Source organism: Festucalex cinctus, chromosome 21 (assembly GCF_051991245.1).
Source record: "Festucalex cinctus isolate MCC-2025b chromosome 21, RoL_Fcin_1.0, whole genome shotgun sequence".
In the NCBI taxonomy this organism is placed as follows: Eukaryota; Metazoa; Chordata; class Actinopteri; order Syngnathiformes; family Syngnathidae; genus Festucalex; species Festucalex cinctus.
Genome location: NC_135431.1, coordinates 2,076,104 through 2,093,934, shown reverse-complemented (window position 1 = coordinate 2,093,934; position 17,831 = coordinate 2,076,104). Strand labels below are relative to the sequence as shown.

At 41.4% G+C, this 17,831-nt stretch overlaps 1 protein-coding gene across 3 annotated transcripts in view; it reads right to left on the bottom strand.

Annotated features, from left to right (window-relative positions):
- Nucleotides 1-17,831, bottom strand: part of tbc1d32 (TBC1 domain family, member 32) — a 31,658-nt gene that overhangs the window by 160 nt on the left and 13,667 nt on the right. The window contains exons 25-34 of one of the 3 annotated variants that reach the window (XM_077510038.1): nucleotides 15,089-15,211; nucleotides 12,569-12,677; nucleotides 11,187-11,280; nucleotides 10,991-11,119; nucleotides 9,039-9,125; nucleotides 5,618-5,687; nucleotides 4,512-4,630; nucleotides 3,079-3,233; nucleotides 2,831-2,971; nucleotides 1,472-1,660 (exon numbers count right to left, since the gene is read on the bottom strand). In XM_077510038.1, coding sequence (XP_077366164.1) covers nucleotides 1,472-1,660; nucleotides 2,831-2,971; nucleotides 3,079-3,233; nucleotides 4,512-4,630; nucleotides 5,618-5,687; nucleotides 9,039-9,125; nucleotides 10,991-11,119; nucleotides 11,187-11,280; nucleotides 12,569-12,677; nucleotides 15,089-15,211 — 1,216 coding nt within the window. Of the gene's footprint in view, nucleotides 1-1,471; nucleotides 2,972-3,078; nucleotides 3,234-4,511; nucleotides 4,631-5,617; nucleotides 5,688-9,038; nucleotides 9,126-10,990; nucleotides 11,120-11,186; nucleotides 11,281-12,568; nucleotides 12,678-15,088; nucleotides 15,212-17,831 lie in introns of those variants that run through there. The other 2 variants (XM_077510040.1, XM_077510039.1) reach the window with 2 other exon arrangements.

The window sequence follows — 17,831 nt, the reverse complement described above, 5'->3', positions numbered from 1 at the left end:
AGTTGACATGGCTGAATGTTCCCAATGTCATGAAATGGAAAAATATTGTTAGAATTTTGAACCTTACTCGCGTTTTTTAAAACACACTGCGAGGATTCTGAGTCACAGCTGTGTATACACAAACTTCCCGCAGTAGCGCACGCACGTCCCACCGCTGTGCACACGCTTCCCAAAGCAGTGCACGTACTTCCCACGGCGGTGCGTGCGCATCCCGCAGCTCCGTATGTACGTCCCACAGCGGTTTGCAAGCATTTGAGCGGTTAACTTCCCCCCTCGCAGACTTAGAACAACTCCGGCACGTCGGCAGCCTTTTAAATTTTTCATTTGGATGAAATATAGATATTACTCCTTGTGAGACGGGCCTAGTGTGTGTGTATGAAGAAGAAGGAAGAAAAAAATAAATAAAAAATCCGCCCTTCACATTGTTCCCACAGACATAAATGACGAGGCCGGCAGAGACAAAAATCGCAATATCTAAAACTTAATGGTTCAATTCAGGATAAGCAGCGTGTAAAAGTCGAACACGCGCACACATTTATGCGCGCGCGTGCTTGGTCTATCTCGGGCGGCCATATCTGATGCTGGCGCTCATTAGGCGAGCGTCCTGCGATAAAGCCTGGCTAACTGCTCTTTTATTCGCAGCAAGTGGGCGTCGGCCACGTTAAAACAGAAAGGCGACCCGCGACGATGACGAGGCAAAATCCAAGCCACTTAATGAGATTCATTTGGAGCGCCAGAAGAAGAAAAAGAAGAACCGAGTCCCAACACGTTGGATCTGCCGGAGGAGTGGGAACGTCACGATACGATACAATATGTGATACAAGGCTACAGTAATCGGGTCATAAATCCACGATAATTTACGATAAAACTACTCAAGATATAAACTGATGTTTATTCAATGAGAAAATAGTTTCTTTTTGTACCATCACTGAAACACAATATTCAAACTGGTGTCTTCTTCACAGTGAGTACTTTAGTGTATTTATTTTTATTTTTTAAACAAATATTAAATAAATGAACAATTTAGGGATTTCCTGTTTCCGATCACGTGATCGGAAACCGAGTCCTGTTCATGTCATTTTCAGTTGATTGGTATCGGGGGAAAATGATCCAGGTTTTTATTTTTGGCAATTTTGATTATTATTATTGTTATTGTTATTATTATTATTATTATTATTATTATTATTTAGGGGCTACAAAGCAACAAAATCATTCAGCGGTAAACATATTGCCAAACAAAATGTTTTATTTATTTGTATTTATTATTTTGTGCACATCTGTTGCCACCCCAAAAAATTACTGGGATGGTTTTGTTCAAATAAAAAAAAATAATATCACGATTTATTGTAATATCGATATATCGTCACACCCCTAATCTGCCGGTGAAAACCATTTCATTTGCCTAACCCCCCCCCCCCCCCCCCCCCCCCCAAAAAAAAACCTGCAACAGTTCTTGGTCCTTACAACTCACCTTGAGGAAAACCTGCATGTGGCGTGCTTGCGTTTGCTGCAGCAGAAGCGGCTGCAGATGCTTGAGGACGGCCAGGCAGGCGTACACCTGGTAGTCGGCTCCCATCAGCGCGCACAGGCACACGTAGTGGCAGATCTCAGGCCAGTCCAGAAAGTTCCAGAAGCACTGAGTCAGCCAGTGGATGCATATCTGTGTGTTAAACGTCAACAATGTGAGTATTTTGTTTTTGGATTCATTGACAGTAAAAAAAAAATATAAATAAATAAATCACAATTCATCATTGGAAAGTAGGGATGTAGCGATAATGGCAATATCGTGATATCTCGATATTAAAACTGCCACAATATATCGTCGTCATCATGTCATGATATTAAAAGCGGCACATTGTTCAAAAAGTCGGGTTGATTTCCATTTGTGCAGATTTAGCACCCTCTGGTGGCTAGTTTTTTGTGTTTTTTTTTTAGTGCGGTTTAATTTTCACAAGGCATGTTTTGGCCCTCCTGTGTTTAAATTACACGTTAATGGTCAGATGGAAGGGGAATGTAATATGCTTGAAAAGCGAGTCAATATTTGGAGGAACTCAATGTGTGCTTGTGCATAAATATATATATATTTATATTATTTTTTATTGCTGCAATGTACAAAAAACAATAGTGTTTTTTGTTTTTAGTATGTTTTTGTTTTTTTACAATATTGTGACCTTTTTTTCGCCACAATATCGTGATAATTATCGTATCGTGACCTCCATATCGTGACGTTTGGATATATGTTTACGTCCCTATTGGAAATAAAATTTCACTTGGGGTGGGACTCACTTTTGTTGCCTGTGTTGAGTCATTTTGAGGGCACAACACAATCTGTACACTACTAACATCACACACACGTGGCTGGAGTGTAATTTTAAGGTTTTGCTGACTTGGAAACGTTTGGAAAGAAGGAAAGAAGGAAGGAAGGCGTCTTAGCTGGCTGGATGGATGGCCGGCGGCAGCGGTTGTTGAATATTGAAGAGGGATTATGGGACGCGGAGACGAGTGCTGTTTAGTCGCGTCGTCGTCCACTCGCTCATTTCCAAACCCTAAATGGAACTTCAAACGCCACTTTTGAGCTTCATTGGGGGAGGAGGGATGGCGTGGAGCTCACCTAACTCCAAACGTGTACGTCTAACTGCTACACATCTCTTGCTCACGCCTCCTCAGGTGCGTGGGAGTTGTTTGAAAAGCGTGGTCGAGTCGAAGGCGGAGACTTGAAGAGCTGAATGTTAAGTCGCTCGCTTTGGAGTCTGGGATGGTACATTGTCACGTGAGGAGGAAGAAATGGGAGGAGTGAGGAGAAAGGGGGCGGACGCATAAAGGAGGTGACCTGCGAAGGAGTGAAACCGGACATCCTGAAGGCGGCGTGCACCAGCGGAAGTTGGTCCTTCAGCAGCATCTCCACGTAGTGAGCCGAGCTCCAGTACAGCGGGGACATCCCCGACTCGGCCACTCCAACCGGAAGGTCCACCTGCAGTCGCAGTGGACAAAATATTTCAGGCCTGAGCCGATCGGCAAAAAGCAACACAAAACATTTGCTCATTTCTTTTCGCCGTTATCTGAAAACGTTGCACCCACCGACGCGTGTACGCTGGCTGGCCAAATGAGGGCAGAAGTGAGCAAGCAGGAAAGTTTGTGCAGCAGCCTCAGCGATCGCTGCCAGTCTCCACGCATCATCAGGAACACCGTCGACGTCAGCCAATCGTGGCCGGGGTATTCTTCCCGACCGGTCACTGTCGTGCTGACTCAAGGAATAATATTATTATTACTGTGATTGGTTTGCTATTGTCGCAACCAATTATTGCCAATAAAGTGTGCGAGTGCGAATAAATCAATGTGGTTGACTGCAAATAATTAAGAAATCAACAGGCACAATTTTGTCTGTTTAACCATGAGATCATGCTACTTGCCTTACCTTTGCTTGAAACCCTAACTTTCCATTGAAATGATGATGCCAATCTTAGCTCGCTCACTTAAACAATTCACGGTATCCAGTCTTGAGTTTTAATTTGAAACCCGAACCCGGGTTTGAAACCCAAACTTGATACTTTGTTCGAAATCACCGAATCCTATCTTGAAAGACTTGCATGAAACCCTAATTTTTGAAAGTCTTATCATTGTCTGGAACCCCTAATTTGAAACCATAACCTTTTTTCTTGAAACCCTAATTCGAAACAAAAATCCTGTCTTGAAAGCCTATACCTGGTAAACTCTAATTTGAAACCTTCCACCTCGTTTGAAACCTTAAACCCTGTCTCGACTCCCTAATTTCAATCTCTAAACCTGCGGAAATTCTTATTTTAGAAAGTCCAATCTTGTCTTAAAACCCTAATTTGAAGACATAACCTTAAACCCTGACTTGAACGTCAAACCCAGTCTTGAATCGTTCATTTAAAAAATTATACCTGAAACTGTGACCCAAATGTCAAACATTACTTTGAATCCATTCTCTGAAACGCTTATAAACTGTCTTAAAACGCTAATTTGGAACCCGACCACTTACCCTTTACGATGGTATTTCTCCAGAGTGCAGCAGACTGCAACACCAATAAGGAAGTTGAGTTGCATGTGATTGCGCGTGAAAGTCAATCTGGGGATCTCGGGGCTGTTTTTTTGTGCGTTGTGATCATTTTTGACTGGCAAAATAATATAATAAGGAGGACAAAAGTGGTGATTTGTTTGGCGAGGACGCCGGCGGCTGAGTGGCAAATAACAAACAGCTAAACAGCGCTTTGACTGTGACTGAGTGCCTCATCAATCTGCAATGCGCTGTCAACTTGCCACAGAATTCCAAATGATGCACGGCCCCCGTCGGAAGAAATAAATAAATAAAAGGTTTTCATCTCAAATGCAACCACATCAAGTGAATCAAAAAAAAAAGATCCATAATAGGATGGCCTCTTTCCTTTGGCTTCTTTGGGAATCTCAACGTCACTTACGATAAAACCGACTTTCAAAGCCGAATGGCAATTTGGAGTAGTTGAGTTTTTTAGTAGTTGGATAAAGGATACGAAACGGCGAGGAAATCGGAACCCTCCGCCGGGACAGGAGACGCTTGACGTGCTTCATGAGGAGCGTCAGGTGGCTCGCCGCATCTTCTTGTCGGAGCACTTTGAGGGAGACTCCGTATCTGGAGGATATGCACTCAAAATATGTACATTTAAACGTGTATAAAGCAAGTGGCAGGGGTCAAAATACTTTCAAAAATAAAAACATTGAACACAATATTCTCTATATGGTGCATTTTCACCTATCGCGGGTGGGTCAGGGATGTATTATGTCCTCCCATATCGGGGTTGCTCTCATTACTAAAGCACCATTAAGAGCAAATGACGCTGACATTTAAGATTTTGCTCGGCTCGTGACCCGAGCTGGAAAAATCCACGCATAAAATGAGAGTTCTAAAAGTCAAAGCGGCTGGTGTGTTTGTGATGGCACCTCCTGCTGAGCGCTAAACACATTTTAGCATTTGCGGCATTTATTTAGTTTTTTGCTCAAGTGCTCCCTTTAGGCATGTGGAACAAATTCTTCTTCAAGGCACTGTGCACTCTATTTATTTATACATTTATTCATACAAGGGAAATATCGCAATATTAAAACTGCCACAATATATCGGCGTCGTTATGTCACGATATTAAAAGCAGCACATCCGTTAAAAAAAAAAAAAAAAAAAAGTCGGGTTGATTTCCATTTGTGCAGTTCTAGCACCCTCTGGTGGCTAGTTTTTCAGTGCAATTTAATTTTCACAAGGCATGTTTTGGCCCTTCTATGTTTCAAATCCATGCTAATGGTCAGATGAAGGGGAACGTAATATGATTGTGAACCGAGTCAATATGTGTGGGAACTCAATGTGTGCCTGCAATTAGCAAGTAAGTGCCTCAATATTATATATATATATTATATTTTTATATCGTGATAATATCGTATTGTGATGTTTGGATATCGTTACATCCCTAGTACATACTAAAATTGTTATAAAAATAAAGATATATGACCTTATAAAAGCTATTTATTATTATGTACAGTAAGTCAGATGTAAATACAAAAAAAAATATATATATGTAAATGTAACTAAAACACAAACAAAAAAAACAAAAAAATCAAAGTGTCAACATACTTCAGGCAGAGGTCCATGCCGAGGATTTCCACAGGTGACAACGCCGCACCGTCCACACTCGCCTCCTCCACTGTAAGATGATTAAAAAAAGACGTAAGGGAAAAACACGCAAGACGTCAAGCGGCATAAATAAATGTCCATTTGGTGGCCATGCAATCAAGCATTAACTGAGCCACGCTAACTGGCGACCCCGGCCATAAAGACGCATCGAGTACACGGCCGACTCCTTCAGCGTTGCAGATGTAATTGCGTGCAAGCGAGACGATAAAAGGCGCAGGGGGATAACATTTTAGGTTGAAAAATGTCTTTGTGGTTTCCTGCCAGTGGGGAAAACTTTTTTTTTTTACGGTTATTGTTATTATTACGGTTGTGCTTTACAGCGGAGGAAAAACACAAATTACATCATCATCGTTCACTCAGTATGATGGAAGACACACAGCACACTTAATATTACTACTGTAAGACGAACAGCATTTCTGCTGCTCAAACACTATTTACTTCTGATGCCGCTTTCACGACTCTCCCTCAAATTCCGGTTAATATCTCAAACTGCTACAACTCCAACTATCAACTACTACTACTACTCCTACTACTCCTGCTGTTATTGACAATTCCAAGGTTATGTCGCAAGTCAAAATTGCGGTCTAATGTTGCATTCAAGGACAAGAGGAAGGTGGGAAGTCTGACTTTTTGACATACTTTCAAACGTCATTATTCCGGGTTATATTAAAATAAATCTACTAAAAATCACATTTAAAATCATCCCCAAAGGCTCATGCATTAAATTAATTACCAAATACTAAAACGAAGGACATGTTTGCTATAATTATAGTTAGTTTTAGTTAGTTTTGTGAACATAAAATGTAGTTTCAGTTAGTTTTCGTTTTTTAAAAAGCATTTTCGTTTTTATTTTATTTCGCTAACAATATTGTTTTTTGAATTTTATTTTTTTCATTAGCTTTAGTTAACTAAAATAACCTTTAATGGCACCTGTTTTTCGATACCCTCCCTTCTTTGACCACCTTCAAACATTTTTGTTTTGTTTATTTTATTTGAACTGAGTCAAATGCCATTTATAGCAAATGTCACGAGCCACTGGCTTAAGATGTCTGTTTTTCTTCGTTTAGGGTTTTATATAAATTTTAAATATGTTTCAAATTTTACAAAAATGTTCAGAAATGTGCAGATTAGTCTAAAAATATATGTAAAAATAAAAATAAAAAATCGTGATAAAATTGAGATCGTGATTTTATTTTTGAAGAATCGTGATGACATTTTTATCATATCGCCCAACAATAGGCAAAAAGCAATACAATTACGTCGTTTGTTTTCAACGACAAAGCAGAGAAGCTGAGATGTTCAAATTGTTGTCAAAAGCAAGCCATTTAAGAATTTCATATGAGTCACCGCCAAATGACATTTGCACACAGGACCAAAACTGCATGTGTACTCCCGGTGAAGTGCTAAGATGTTACCCAGTACAATTTCAGTATTTCTGAGGAATGGTGGCGGCGATTGAAGCTAAAATGGCAAAACCGGGATTGGAGTGCAGCCGACTTCCCCGACCCGCGCTGTTTAAGACGACACATGAAAAAAAAAAAAAAGCTGCCTGTGGGTTGCTGTTGCGGCCCATTTTCAAAAGCAAAGCGTCCGCCTCCGAGCGCACGGCCGGCGAGGAGGGCTGACGTGACAGAGGTTAATGCTCGCCAAATGAGTCTGCTCTCGGCACACAATGAGAGCGCTCGAGTAGGGCTGAGGCGCCAGGCTGACAGCCAAGACACACACGAGCACGCACGCGCGCAGAGCCCATTCGCTTTCTGATCTCCTAAGCTGTTATTTGCAGGGATTGATGATACGAATTTAGGACCGAGTGTGTATTTGTCAAGCAGGATGTCAAAGCATACACATTAGTGGCTTGAGATACGAGCAATTATTCAGCCCGTGTGTTGCAAGCAAAAATTTGAGGATTAAGCTCAGCTCACTTGCAATCCGTGTTAGCATTAAGCTAGCAGAATTTCATTCAATAAAATTAGATATTTTGTGTCAAAAACAGCTTGAAGATTGTACGCTTTGCCTCTCATTAAGGCAGGTTATTCATGCCGCCACCAAGGTGCAATGAAAAAAAAGGGGGTTTTGGGGGGTGGGGGGTGGGGGGGTCATTCCTTTATTAGACGGGTGGAGAACGACTTCATCAATTAGCCAAAGGTGTCGATATTCCGATAGGTCGCACCCTGCCGGATGCGCTCGTTTATTATTTCCCGCGACGACAGCCTCCTGAGGTTCGCAATTAAAACGGACTCATTAATCATGTTATTTATTGATGGTTTTTCCTTATACATATATATATACATATATATATATACATATATATACACACATATATATACACATATATATATACACATATATATATATATACACACTTACCGGTAAGTTAAATTCTAATTTATCTTATTATTGTATGTAACAGGTTCAATATTTTTACCTACTTTACGCAAATATTAAAGGCATACTTTACATATTCAGCCATTTTGGGCAGTCAAATGTTAATATTTTGTCTATAATGTGATATTTTCATTATTTTTCATGTACAATTAGTACATTAGTAGTTCTTTAGTCTTTGTGCATTCATGTGGACAGATTAATCATCAATATTTTCTTAATGAATCTTAATGAATTTGAATGAACTCAACTTTTATCACCCTATTGGCAAAAGCGGAATTGTCGCACCCGCTGGCGCAGGTGTACCTAATGAAGTGTCCCCCGAAAAACCCACTTTGAGTCGCTCACCTCAGCTGGCGATGAAAAGACGTCCTCGGGTGCTCGATATTGTGAATTTCATTTGCCAAAATTGTGCGGACGACTCGAGTGAATGTGCAATTAGCACGTAGGGTGCCGTTGGGGGAAATTCAAGCGTGCAGGTTCGGGCTAGGGAGATCCGCTAATTAGCGCTGCTTCATCATCATCATCATCATCATCAGCGTCATCAGTGCAATCGGCTGTTTTAACCGCCGGCTAGTAAACAGTAACCTGCCGACACCCTTAACTGCTTTCATGTAACATGAAGGTAAAAAAAATAATAATAATCCAACAAGAAGCGTTTCAAACATCAATATGTTTGCGTTGGTGTCAATTTCTTTCTACTTCTGCGCCTGCGTAACGTTCCGGCTCACTGCTCCAACAACTCTCCAGCTATGAATTCTCCATTTTTAGCTCAAAGCCGTGTACAGGTATGTTGTCATCACGCAACAGAAGCTTCAGGCAGCAGGGCGGTGAACGAGCACAGGGTGTCTGGAGAACAAAAGGCGCGCCTTTGCCGCCGCTGCCCTTTAGCCACCTTTCTCACGTCCGACTTGTCAAGAAGGAGATGAAGAAGAAAGAAAGAAAGACGAAGCGGGGTTGCCGCGTCGCACTCACTGACCTTTGTTGTACTCGGGCGGCGAGAAGAAGCGCTCCGTGGAACATTTGGACAGATGGAACACAACCTTCTCCAGAAGGTCAGCCAGCACTGCGCATGAAAACAAAACACACGCGAGCGAGTGAGCGCACACACGAATGAGACGAGGGCATAAAAAGGCAACAAAAGAGCTGATGTGTAATTTGTCGTCGTCTTTGTACAAGACTTTGAAAATAAAACGCTGCAAATGAAGGCACTTCTCAATAATTAAAAAAAAATATGGTAGAAAAGCTCAGGGTTGTGTAAAATCTCCACAAAAGTGTATTAAATGAGGCAACAACAACAAAATTGTAATTATTTCCACAGATTTATCATTTCATTTGCTTTTTTAATGAGTTTGTTAAATTGTAAAGAGACTATCTGGACATAGCTTCAATAAGCACGCACATGAAATACTTTTCAGAAGGCCAATTCCTCCTGATTTTCAATTAAAAAAATATTGTGTTATTTCATATTCTTGCTTCTAAAGATGATGAAAACTGCTGTCACTATTGTGAACTTGCCAATCTAACATGAGCAACGTTCACGATGCATTATGTGAGATGTCAGTTGTGTGAGAAAAACAATTTCAGTAGTGTGTGTAAAAAATAAACAGAAGCCAAAAGAAAAACAATAATGTATAAGCATTTTAGCAGCGAGTATAAGACCTTTACAGTGCATGTTAGTGAAAAAAAAATCTGTTACATCTAAGAGCTTTCAGTAGCATGTATGAGAGCAATTTAGTAGTGCGTATGAGAGCGTTTCATACGCGTTTATGGAAAAAGTATTCACCAGTGTGTATGAAAGTATTTCAGTACTGTGTGAGTGTGTTTCAGTAATGTTTATGAGAGCATTTCAGTAGTGAATGTGGGCAAAGAATTTCACTCGTTTGAACGAAATTGTTTCAGTAGTGTTTGAGAGCATTTTAGTCATGCGTATGAGCCAAAAAAAAGAAAAATGTAGGCTGTGTAAGGGTGTTTCAAAGGGTGCGTCAGAGTTTAGTAATAGCTCTGTGTTTCAGTAGTGTAAGAGATCCTTTTAGCACTGTGTGTGAACAAAAATGTGTGTTGTGAGTGTCAGCACTGCGCATGAGGGTGTTAGAGCTTTTTTTTATGTGAGCCAAAATTTCAGCAGTGTGTATGAGAGCATTTCAGTTCTGTGTGGGAGTTTTTCAGTTAAGTGTGAAGGAGTTTCAGTAGTGAGTGTGACAAAGGTTTCAGTAGTATAAGAGTGTTTCATTAGTGTGTGTGAGAGCGTTACAGTAGTGTGCGCAAAAAATTCAGTTGTGTGTGAGGTAATCTCTTACTTATCATTGAGTGCCAAAATACAAGTGCTAATCGCGACACGGTAGCGCGTGGCAACAAACAAGCAAGTGCAGCAAAGGGCTTAATTGATTGGTCATTATTGTTAAGTGCTACAATTTCCCTCCAATGAAGTGTTGTTGAAAGGCGGCGTGCCAGCCTGCGCTTCATCGAAAAGCGGGTTATAAATCGCACAATCCCGCCTTAAACGGCCGCCGTAAAAAGGAGAACGAGAGGGGAGCGGCGAGGAGCTTAGCAGGCGCGCTTATGAAAGGCGGCACACTTGACGCATCGGTGACAGGACGACTCCCGCCTTCTCCGCGACTTGCTTTTGTCCCGCTGAGTCACGGCTACATTTGTCGGGAACGAGAGTGACATTTCAAAAAAGGACCCACCGTGACTCCGTAAAAAGCTTCAAGTGCGTATGTGTGAGTGTCTCTGATTCATGGAATGACTTTTCTATTGACTTTTTTTCAACAGCACCACGTCGGTCCATCAGCGCGAAGCGATTGATCTTGAGGTGCGGTCTCTAACCGCAGGTGTTGTTGACATGATCATATGAAGCATCATTATTATTTTTGTACCGACTGACTTTTTCAAAGTTCTACAGTTAAAAGTTGAAATTCATCATCTTACCTGTGACGCTCAAGCCGCGGGGTCCGCCGGCTGTCGTAACTTTGCGGTACAGCCGGCGGCAGATCTCCATCCAGCCGTCTTCCGTCTTTGCGGTTTGAGGCGACGTCAGGAAGTCAATCATCTCAGGTTCTGGACAATGAAAGGCAGTCAACACCCTCATTCATGTACCAGCGCGAATCTCACAGTTGAATCTCACCCAGCGGGTTCTGTTGGGTCCTTGGTTGGTCCAAAGTGTAGCAGGTGGGTGGAGGCAATGACGAAAACATGGGCCAGGGATAAGGATCATCTCCCTGCACGGGATACATGGAGACCAAACAAAACTAGACTTGTGTTTTGAATAGTTTCCCAGGAATTATCATGCAGACACGACACAGCTATTTTTGAAAAGCCATAGTCCTTTTTCCCCACGTTCTGTAACAAAAGAGTTCCCCTCAATGCATTGTCTTGGTTCTGATTCCTTTATTCCTCAACCTCGGTCTTGGTCTTTTACTCTGTACTTCATCTTTCTCACATTTCCTCAGTCTGGCAGGTCTTGACTCTGCACCTCAGTCTTGGTCTGAACTTGGTGTCAAATCATCAAAGCCTTGTGAATTGTTCTCACATGTCCTTGGTCTTGGTATTGACGTGGTCTCAAATCCTCATTGCCTTGTGAATCTTTTTCACATTTCCTCGGTCTTGCAGGTCTTGACACTGCACCTCAGTCTTGGTCTTAACTAAGTCTCAAATACTCAAGGCCTTATCGTGAATCTGTCCCACATTTCCTCGGTATTCGTCTTGACTCTGCACCTCAGTCTTGGTCTTGACTTGGTCTCAACTTCTCAAGGCCTTATCGTGAATCTTACATTTCCTCGGTCTTGTAGGTCTTGACTCTGCACCTCAATCTTGGTCTTAACTTGGTCTCAAATCCTAAATGACATGTCGTTTCTTGGTCTTGACTCTGTTTCTACCGTTTTAGTCTTATCACAGTCTAACATGTCCTCTTTCTGGGTCTTGAGTGGATCTCAACTCCCCGAAGTCTTGGTCCTAACTCAATCTGACATTTCTTCGGTCTTGGTTTCCAAGTGAACAATAAAAGTGACTTGCAGATAAGGCCATCACCAAGGGAGTGATTGTTAAGCGTTCAAAGCGTTGGAAGTTTATCAAAGCAGAGTTGCTGCACATTTGCATGCCGTTCTTTCCCTTCATCTGCCTTTTTTGTATTCAGCGTTGCATTTATTTTTGTTGTGAGCTGTTTTGTTTTTTTTTCCCCTTATAAAACTTCACACCAAAAATCGCTGCTGATTTTCCAACAGGAGGCATACACAGAAGAGCCGTGAAATTTGAAGCAAAGACTCTCTTTAGAGAGCTGTACACGCTCTGCCTTCCTGTTGGAAATGTGGCATATCCTCTCTCTGACCTCCACTTAAAATGAAACCCTGTTTTCTGTTCACTGAAACAAGACCTGAATAATTGATAACCAATCCCTAATCCTGCGAGGCTGCCAGCTTCAAACATGCACTCAAGCGTTCTCGGTAATAAAAAGGGACATCAATACCCGATACAATTGAGTAAATTTGAGCTTAGGCTGTTGGGGCTGACCTGCTGCAAGGCCCGTGGGGGGAGTCTCCTCTCAGACGGGCCGCCAATAACGGTGATACGAACCAACACGTGGTTCCTCTCCACCGACATGTTGTCTAAGATGAAGGTCCTGAGAAGAGGACATATTGACCACAATAGTTTATTCCACAAGAGAATAGACCGTTTCATGTTTGTGAAGGATAGGCATTTCTTCATTCTTGGTCTTGATTATGGTCTACATTTTCGTTGTCTTGGTTTTGACTTGGTCTAACAATTCCTTAGTCTTGATTATGATTCAGTTTGCCATTTCCCCAGTCTTGGTCTTGACTCTGTCTCATATTTCGTTGCCCTTGTTCTTGACGCGATCTCAAATACTCAATGTCATTGTCTTCATTGGGTCTCACGTTTTCTCAGTCTTGTTCTTGACACAGCCTCATATTTTGTTGGTCTTAGCTTTGACTCGGTCTCGCATTTTCTTCATCTTAATCATTATACTCAGTCTCACATTGGCTCAGTTTTGGTCTTGACGCGATCTCACATTTTTCTGGTCTTTGTCTTGACTTTACCTCACGTGTTTGAGTAGCTCTCAACTCCTTATGGTCTTGATCTTGACTCACATTTTCTCAGTCTTGGTTCTTAACTTTGCTCATATTTTCTCAGTCTTGGTTTTACATTTCCTCGGTCTTGTTTTTGAGCCGGTCTCAACTACTTAATGCTTTTTGTCTTGACTCTGTCTCAGGTTTCCTCAGTCTTGGTCTTAACTCAGTCTTATATTTCCGCTCAACTCAAGCTCGCATTTTCTCAGTCTTGGTCTTGCTTTAGTCTTTCATTTCCTCGGACTTGTTGTTGACCCTGTCTCAATTTCTCAATGGTTTTTATCTTGACTCTGTCTCACGTTTCCTAAGTCTTGTTCTTAACTCAGCTTGTATTATTTCTTGGTCTTGTTCTTGACCCGGTCTCTGTTTCTCAATGCCTTTTTTCTTGACTCGGTCTCACGTTTCCTTGGTCTTGGACTTGACCAAGTTCCACTTAGCATCAATCTTGGCTTGGTCTCACATTTCTGAACTTCTCATAGGTAATAGGATTTGATGAGTAATTTTATTAAATTCTCTGGACCTTTAGAGGCCATCTTAAGTTTTTAACAGTAAAAAACGGTGCCTGTTTAAAGTCCAATTACAGACTTTGCACAGAGAATGAAAACCATAAATGATAGCCGCTGCAGAACATTATCGCGGCGTGAGGGAAGCTCGGTGTTAACTCCTCTCATCAGATCTGTGAATTCTCCAATATGACTGCCTTTTAAGGCTGAATGCTAACTGCTTTAACTTCCAATCTCCCGAGCAATTTGGACTTGAGAATTGGCAATAAGGAGGAGACGATGCGTTCTTTGCAAAGGTCTTCTCACACTGGCCATGAGTGATTATCCACTGTAGCTCAAAGAAGAACTACATGCATTCAAATGAAAGGTGCCTCACAAGATGTAATGCATTTGAGGCGGCCCCAATTGTGTTCACTGCAAGTGAAGAAGACAGCTGACAGGAGAAAAAAAATGATGACGAGGGTTCGTGAAGATGATGATGATGATGATGATGGAAGGGGGGGGAAAAGGCGTAAAAATGAACACGCCGTCATGTCGCCCGACGCACTGACACGAGTCGGCGTTTTGAGGCCATTTACATTTACACGCGCCAGCTAAGGCAGTCGTCATTAGCATGACAGATGGTCTTGGAACATTCCAACTTCCTGTCCGCTTTATTTCATCTTATCTGTGACAAGGCAGGCAAACATTCTCCAGCCTGGCCCTGGTTAGGTTTAAAAAAAGGGCTCTGTCACATCGCAGTGGTGTACTTGAGAGCAAGAAAACCGTCACAATGTTTAAAATACAGTAGCACCTTGGCTTATGAGCTATTTAGTGAATTGGGAAAATAGACAGGGAAAGAAGACCTTGAAAGAATAATTGCATATTAAATCACAATTGCAATATTGAGGGGGGGGGGAAACATAATTAGATTTTTTTTTTTTTAGCTCTGTTTCTGGGTGTTCTTGCACGTCTACTAACACCTGTCATGACTCAGCCAGTGCCTTGTGTAACACATAGACCTTTAGTACCGCATTAGCAAAGCCCCCTCAAGGTGAGCGGGGAAAAAAAAACACTTGTGCACATCAAAACGCCAGACTCGGCAGCCTCCAAATGTTTCACAAAGCCCCCAGCATGCGAGCGGCGAGCCCGCTGAGCTTTTGGCATTTGGGCTCGCAGTGCTACGGCGGTTAGCCGCAGACTTTAACGCGACTTTAACCTTTTTACGCCGACAGACACACAAGTGGACTTTGCTTAACTGATGTCGCCATGCAAGTGAGACAATGCTGTGCAAACTAATGTGCGTCACTATTTTTTGTAAATGCATTAAAACAAAAACACTAATAAACCGCATTGAATAACAGTCTTGAGTACAACGCTACCCAGTGAGGATTGTTTACTGTGCTTATTATATCATTTCAGTGACTAAGTGAGCTAAATATGCTGGATGGGTCAGTTCCTACCCGTCGCCGGCGTCCTGGTCGGCCATATTGTCCTTCTGGCTTTGTAGCAGCATGGTGCAGATATTGTACTGGCTCTCAAGCAGCAGGAAGGAGTCCAGACTGGAGCACAGCATGCTGAGCAGTCTACAACATCATCAACACGCAATCATAGGATTTGAGTTTCCTGACAATAAAACAATACAGACATATTCTTTATCCTCTGGAGAAAAAAAAACAACAAAAAAACAAAAACTAATAACTGCGGTTTACTGAGTCAATTATAGTAGTGGAGTAAAACGTTTAGTCTTAATGACTGTATTAGAACTATACCGTGCACACCACAAGGAGTCGCAATGAATTATTCATGACGCGCCAACTGTTAAATTCTTATTATAAATGTTATTAGGGCTGAATTTTATGCCGAATCAGCACCGATATAACCTTACTTTCTCATTAAACAGTAAACATTGTGCAGGGTGTAACGGACATGAATCGCTGACAGAACATTATTCTGTGTGAATTTACAGCCTCTAAAATAATCAGCCTCTAAAATATGTATGTAAATATTACAGACTGCTATTTTCTTTATTAAAAAACACATTAACACATTTATGTTAGTTATTTTGTGATGATGGAATGGATTAATTGCATTTCCATTCATTTTAATGAAGTGAGCGTTTTGAGTTACAAGTGTGGTCAAATTCATCTCGTATCTCAAGATGCTACTGTACTATGACGCGATGGTCAAATGTCCTAAAAAGGACATAAAATAAAGTGCTGGCACGGAGAGATAGAACAGCAAAGCAGCCGCACAAAGTCACTCAAACTGCGCTTAAGTGTCAGACTGGGTACTATTCACGCCGGCAATCCCTGTCGATTTCCGGGGAGTCATGAATGTCTACGAGAAGCGGATTAGTGAAGCCAATTTTCCCCGGCAGCTTCACTCGCGAGCTTTGTATAAAAAGGAAAAAAAAAAAGTGGGGGAATCCCCAAGAGAACGCCTTCATGGTTCATTTTCAAATGCTGGTAATGATGCCCGGCTTAAGCATTTGACTCCGCACAGGCTGCGGCGTAACGACCACGCTTGGGCTTTGTACTTTACAAAAACTCCACACCAAAAATACAAGCGATCGCATCAAAATTCCAAGCGGCAAGAGTCCTTCACCTGACCCGCTAGTGCTGAGTGCTGCAGCACAGCAACAACATTTGCTCTCCACATAAACTGCCAACAAGCAAAACGGAAGCTCAAAACATGACTGTACCTAATGTATTGTCCTTCCTTGTTCTTCTGTGGGGTCTACTGGCGCTTGGCAAACAGACTGCCACCAAGTGACATTTAACTTAATAGCCCACACAAGTGTTATCTTTGAAAAACAGAATAAAAAAAAAAAACACTACTCTTTCATTGGATCTGAACAACTTGTGTACCTAATGAAGTGTCCTGCGAGCGTACAGGATGCTGCCGTTGTGGAGGACCCACATGATCCTACTGATGAGCTCTCTCAGTCGCTCTGACAGCGGCCAAGTGAGAGGCTGCCAAGCTTGTCAGGCTCGACGACCTCGCTCTCGCCCGTCTGAGAGCAACGCATCGAGAAGTCAAGCTGTTAGCGCTTCGTCTGATAAGCTTCGCCGCAACGTGTTCGCCCCTCGATTGGAAGTCTGCTGGACATCTTGCGCGGGGGCGCTTCAGCATGGATTTTTGTTGTTGTTGACATTGTGGTGTCACCGTCAGCCAACACTTCAACTTTTCAGATCATATGCTGTGTTCGGAAGCATAATACAGTGTCCGCTCGTTTATCGCGGGTTCATCTTTCACGGCATCGCTTTTTTGGTTTGATTATTTACTTGGTGCAGCTGTATCTCTCGAACCCTACGTCTGACCGGGGACACACGGGTATCTGCGGATTCGTATCGATGAGACCATTCCAACCGTGTTTGTCCCGTCGCTCCACAACATTGCATTCCGGCGATAGAAAATATATATTGTGCTGTATAACAAGTAAATAAAATATATATAAATAAAAATAAAAAAAAATAAAAATAAATCTTTTGATGGGTAAAAATGACTTGAAAAAACAAATGAATGAAAAAGCATTCATAAGGAATGGAAAAAAAATACCAAAATGAAAAAATAAATGAAAAAAATATATACTGTGTGTTGTATACTGTAATAAATAAATTTAAATTTACTTAAACACACTATTAATGGAAAAAAGTGAATACAAATGAAAAAATAACTTATATGATGAATGAAAAGGCATTTATAATAAAGTAAAAACCATACCAAACTGAAAAACCATAATAAACGAAAAAATATATATAATTAACGTTTTGTTTTGTTTTTTTTAAACGTGGATTTCCCACGATGAGCAAGGGAACACTGTACTGTATTTCAATGAAATGTCCAGATATAGTGAATAATTCATTGGTGTATTGATGTGTCTGTTATAAGCCGCCTTAATCTTAATCTTAACATTTCAAAGTTAAGTTTGAAATTGTTGAGATCAAAAACATCTCTCTAATTGTACCGGTAATTACATTTCAAATAAGCTGGAATTTTTGATTCAATATTACCGTAGTTAAAATAACAGATAGAGATATCTGCAATTTAGTTTTGCCTTGTCAAAATTTTCATACAAACTGAAAATACAAAACTTTCTTTTGAAGGGGGCGCGCCAACTTTTGTTTTGTTTTGTTGGGCGGCTTCAAAGGTTTAGCCAAGATTGTCTTTTAAATCCTGTAGAAATTGTGAATCGTGAATGCT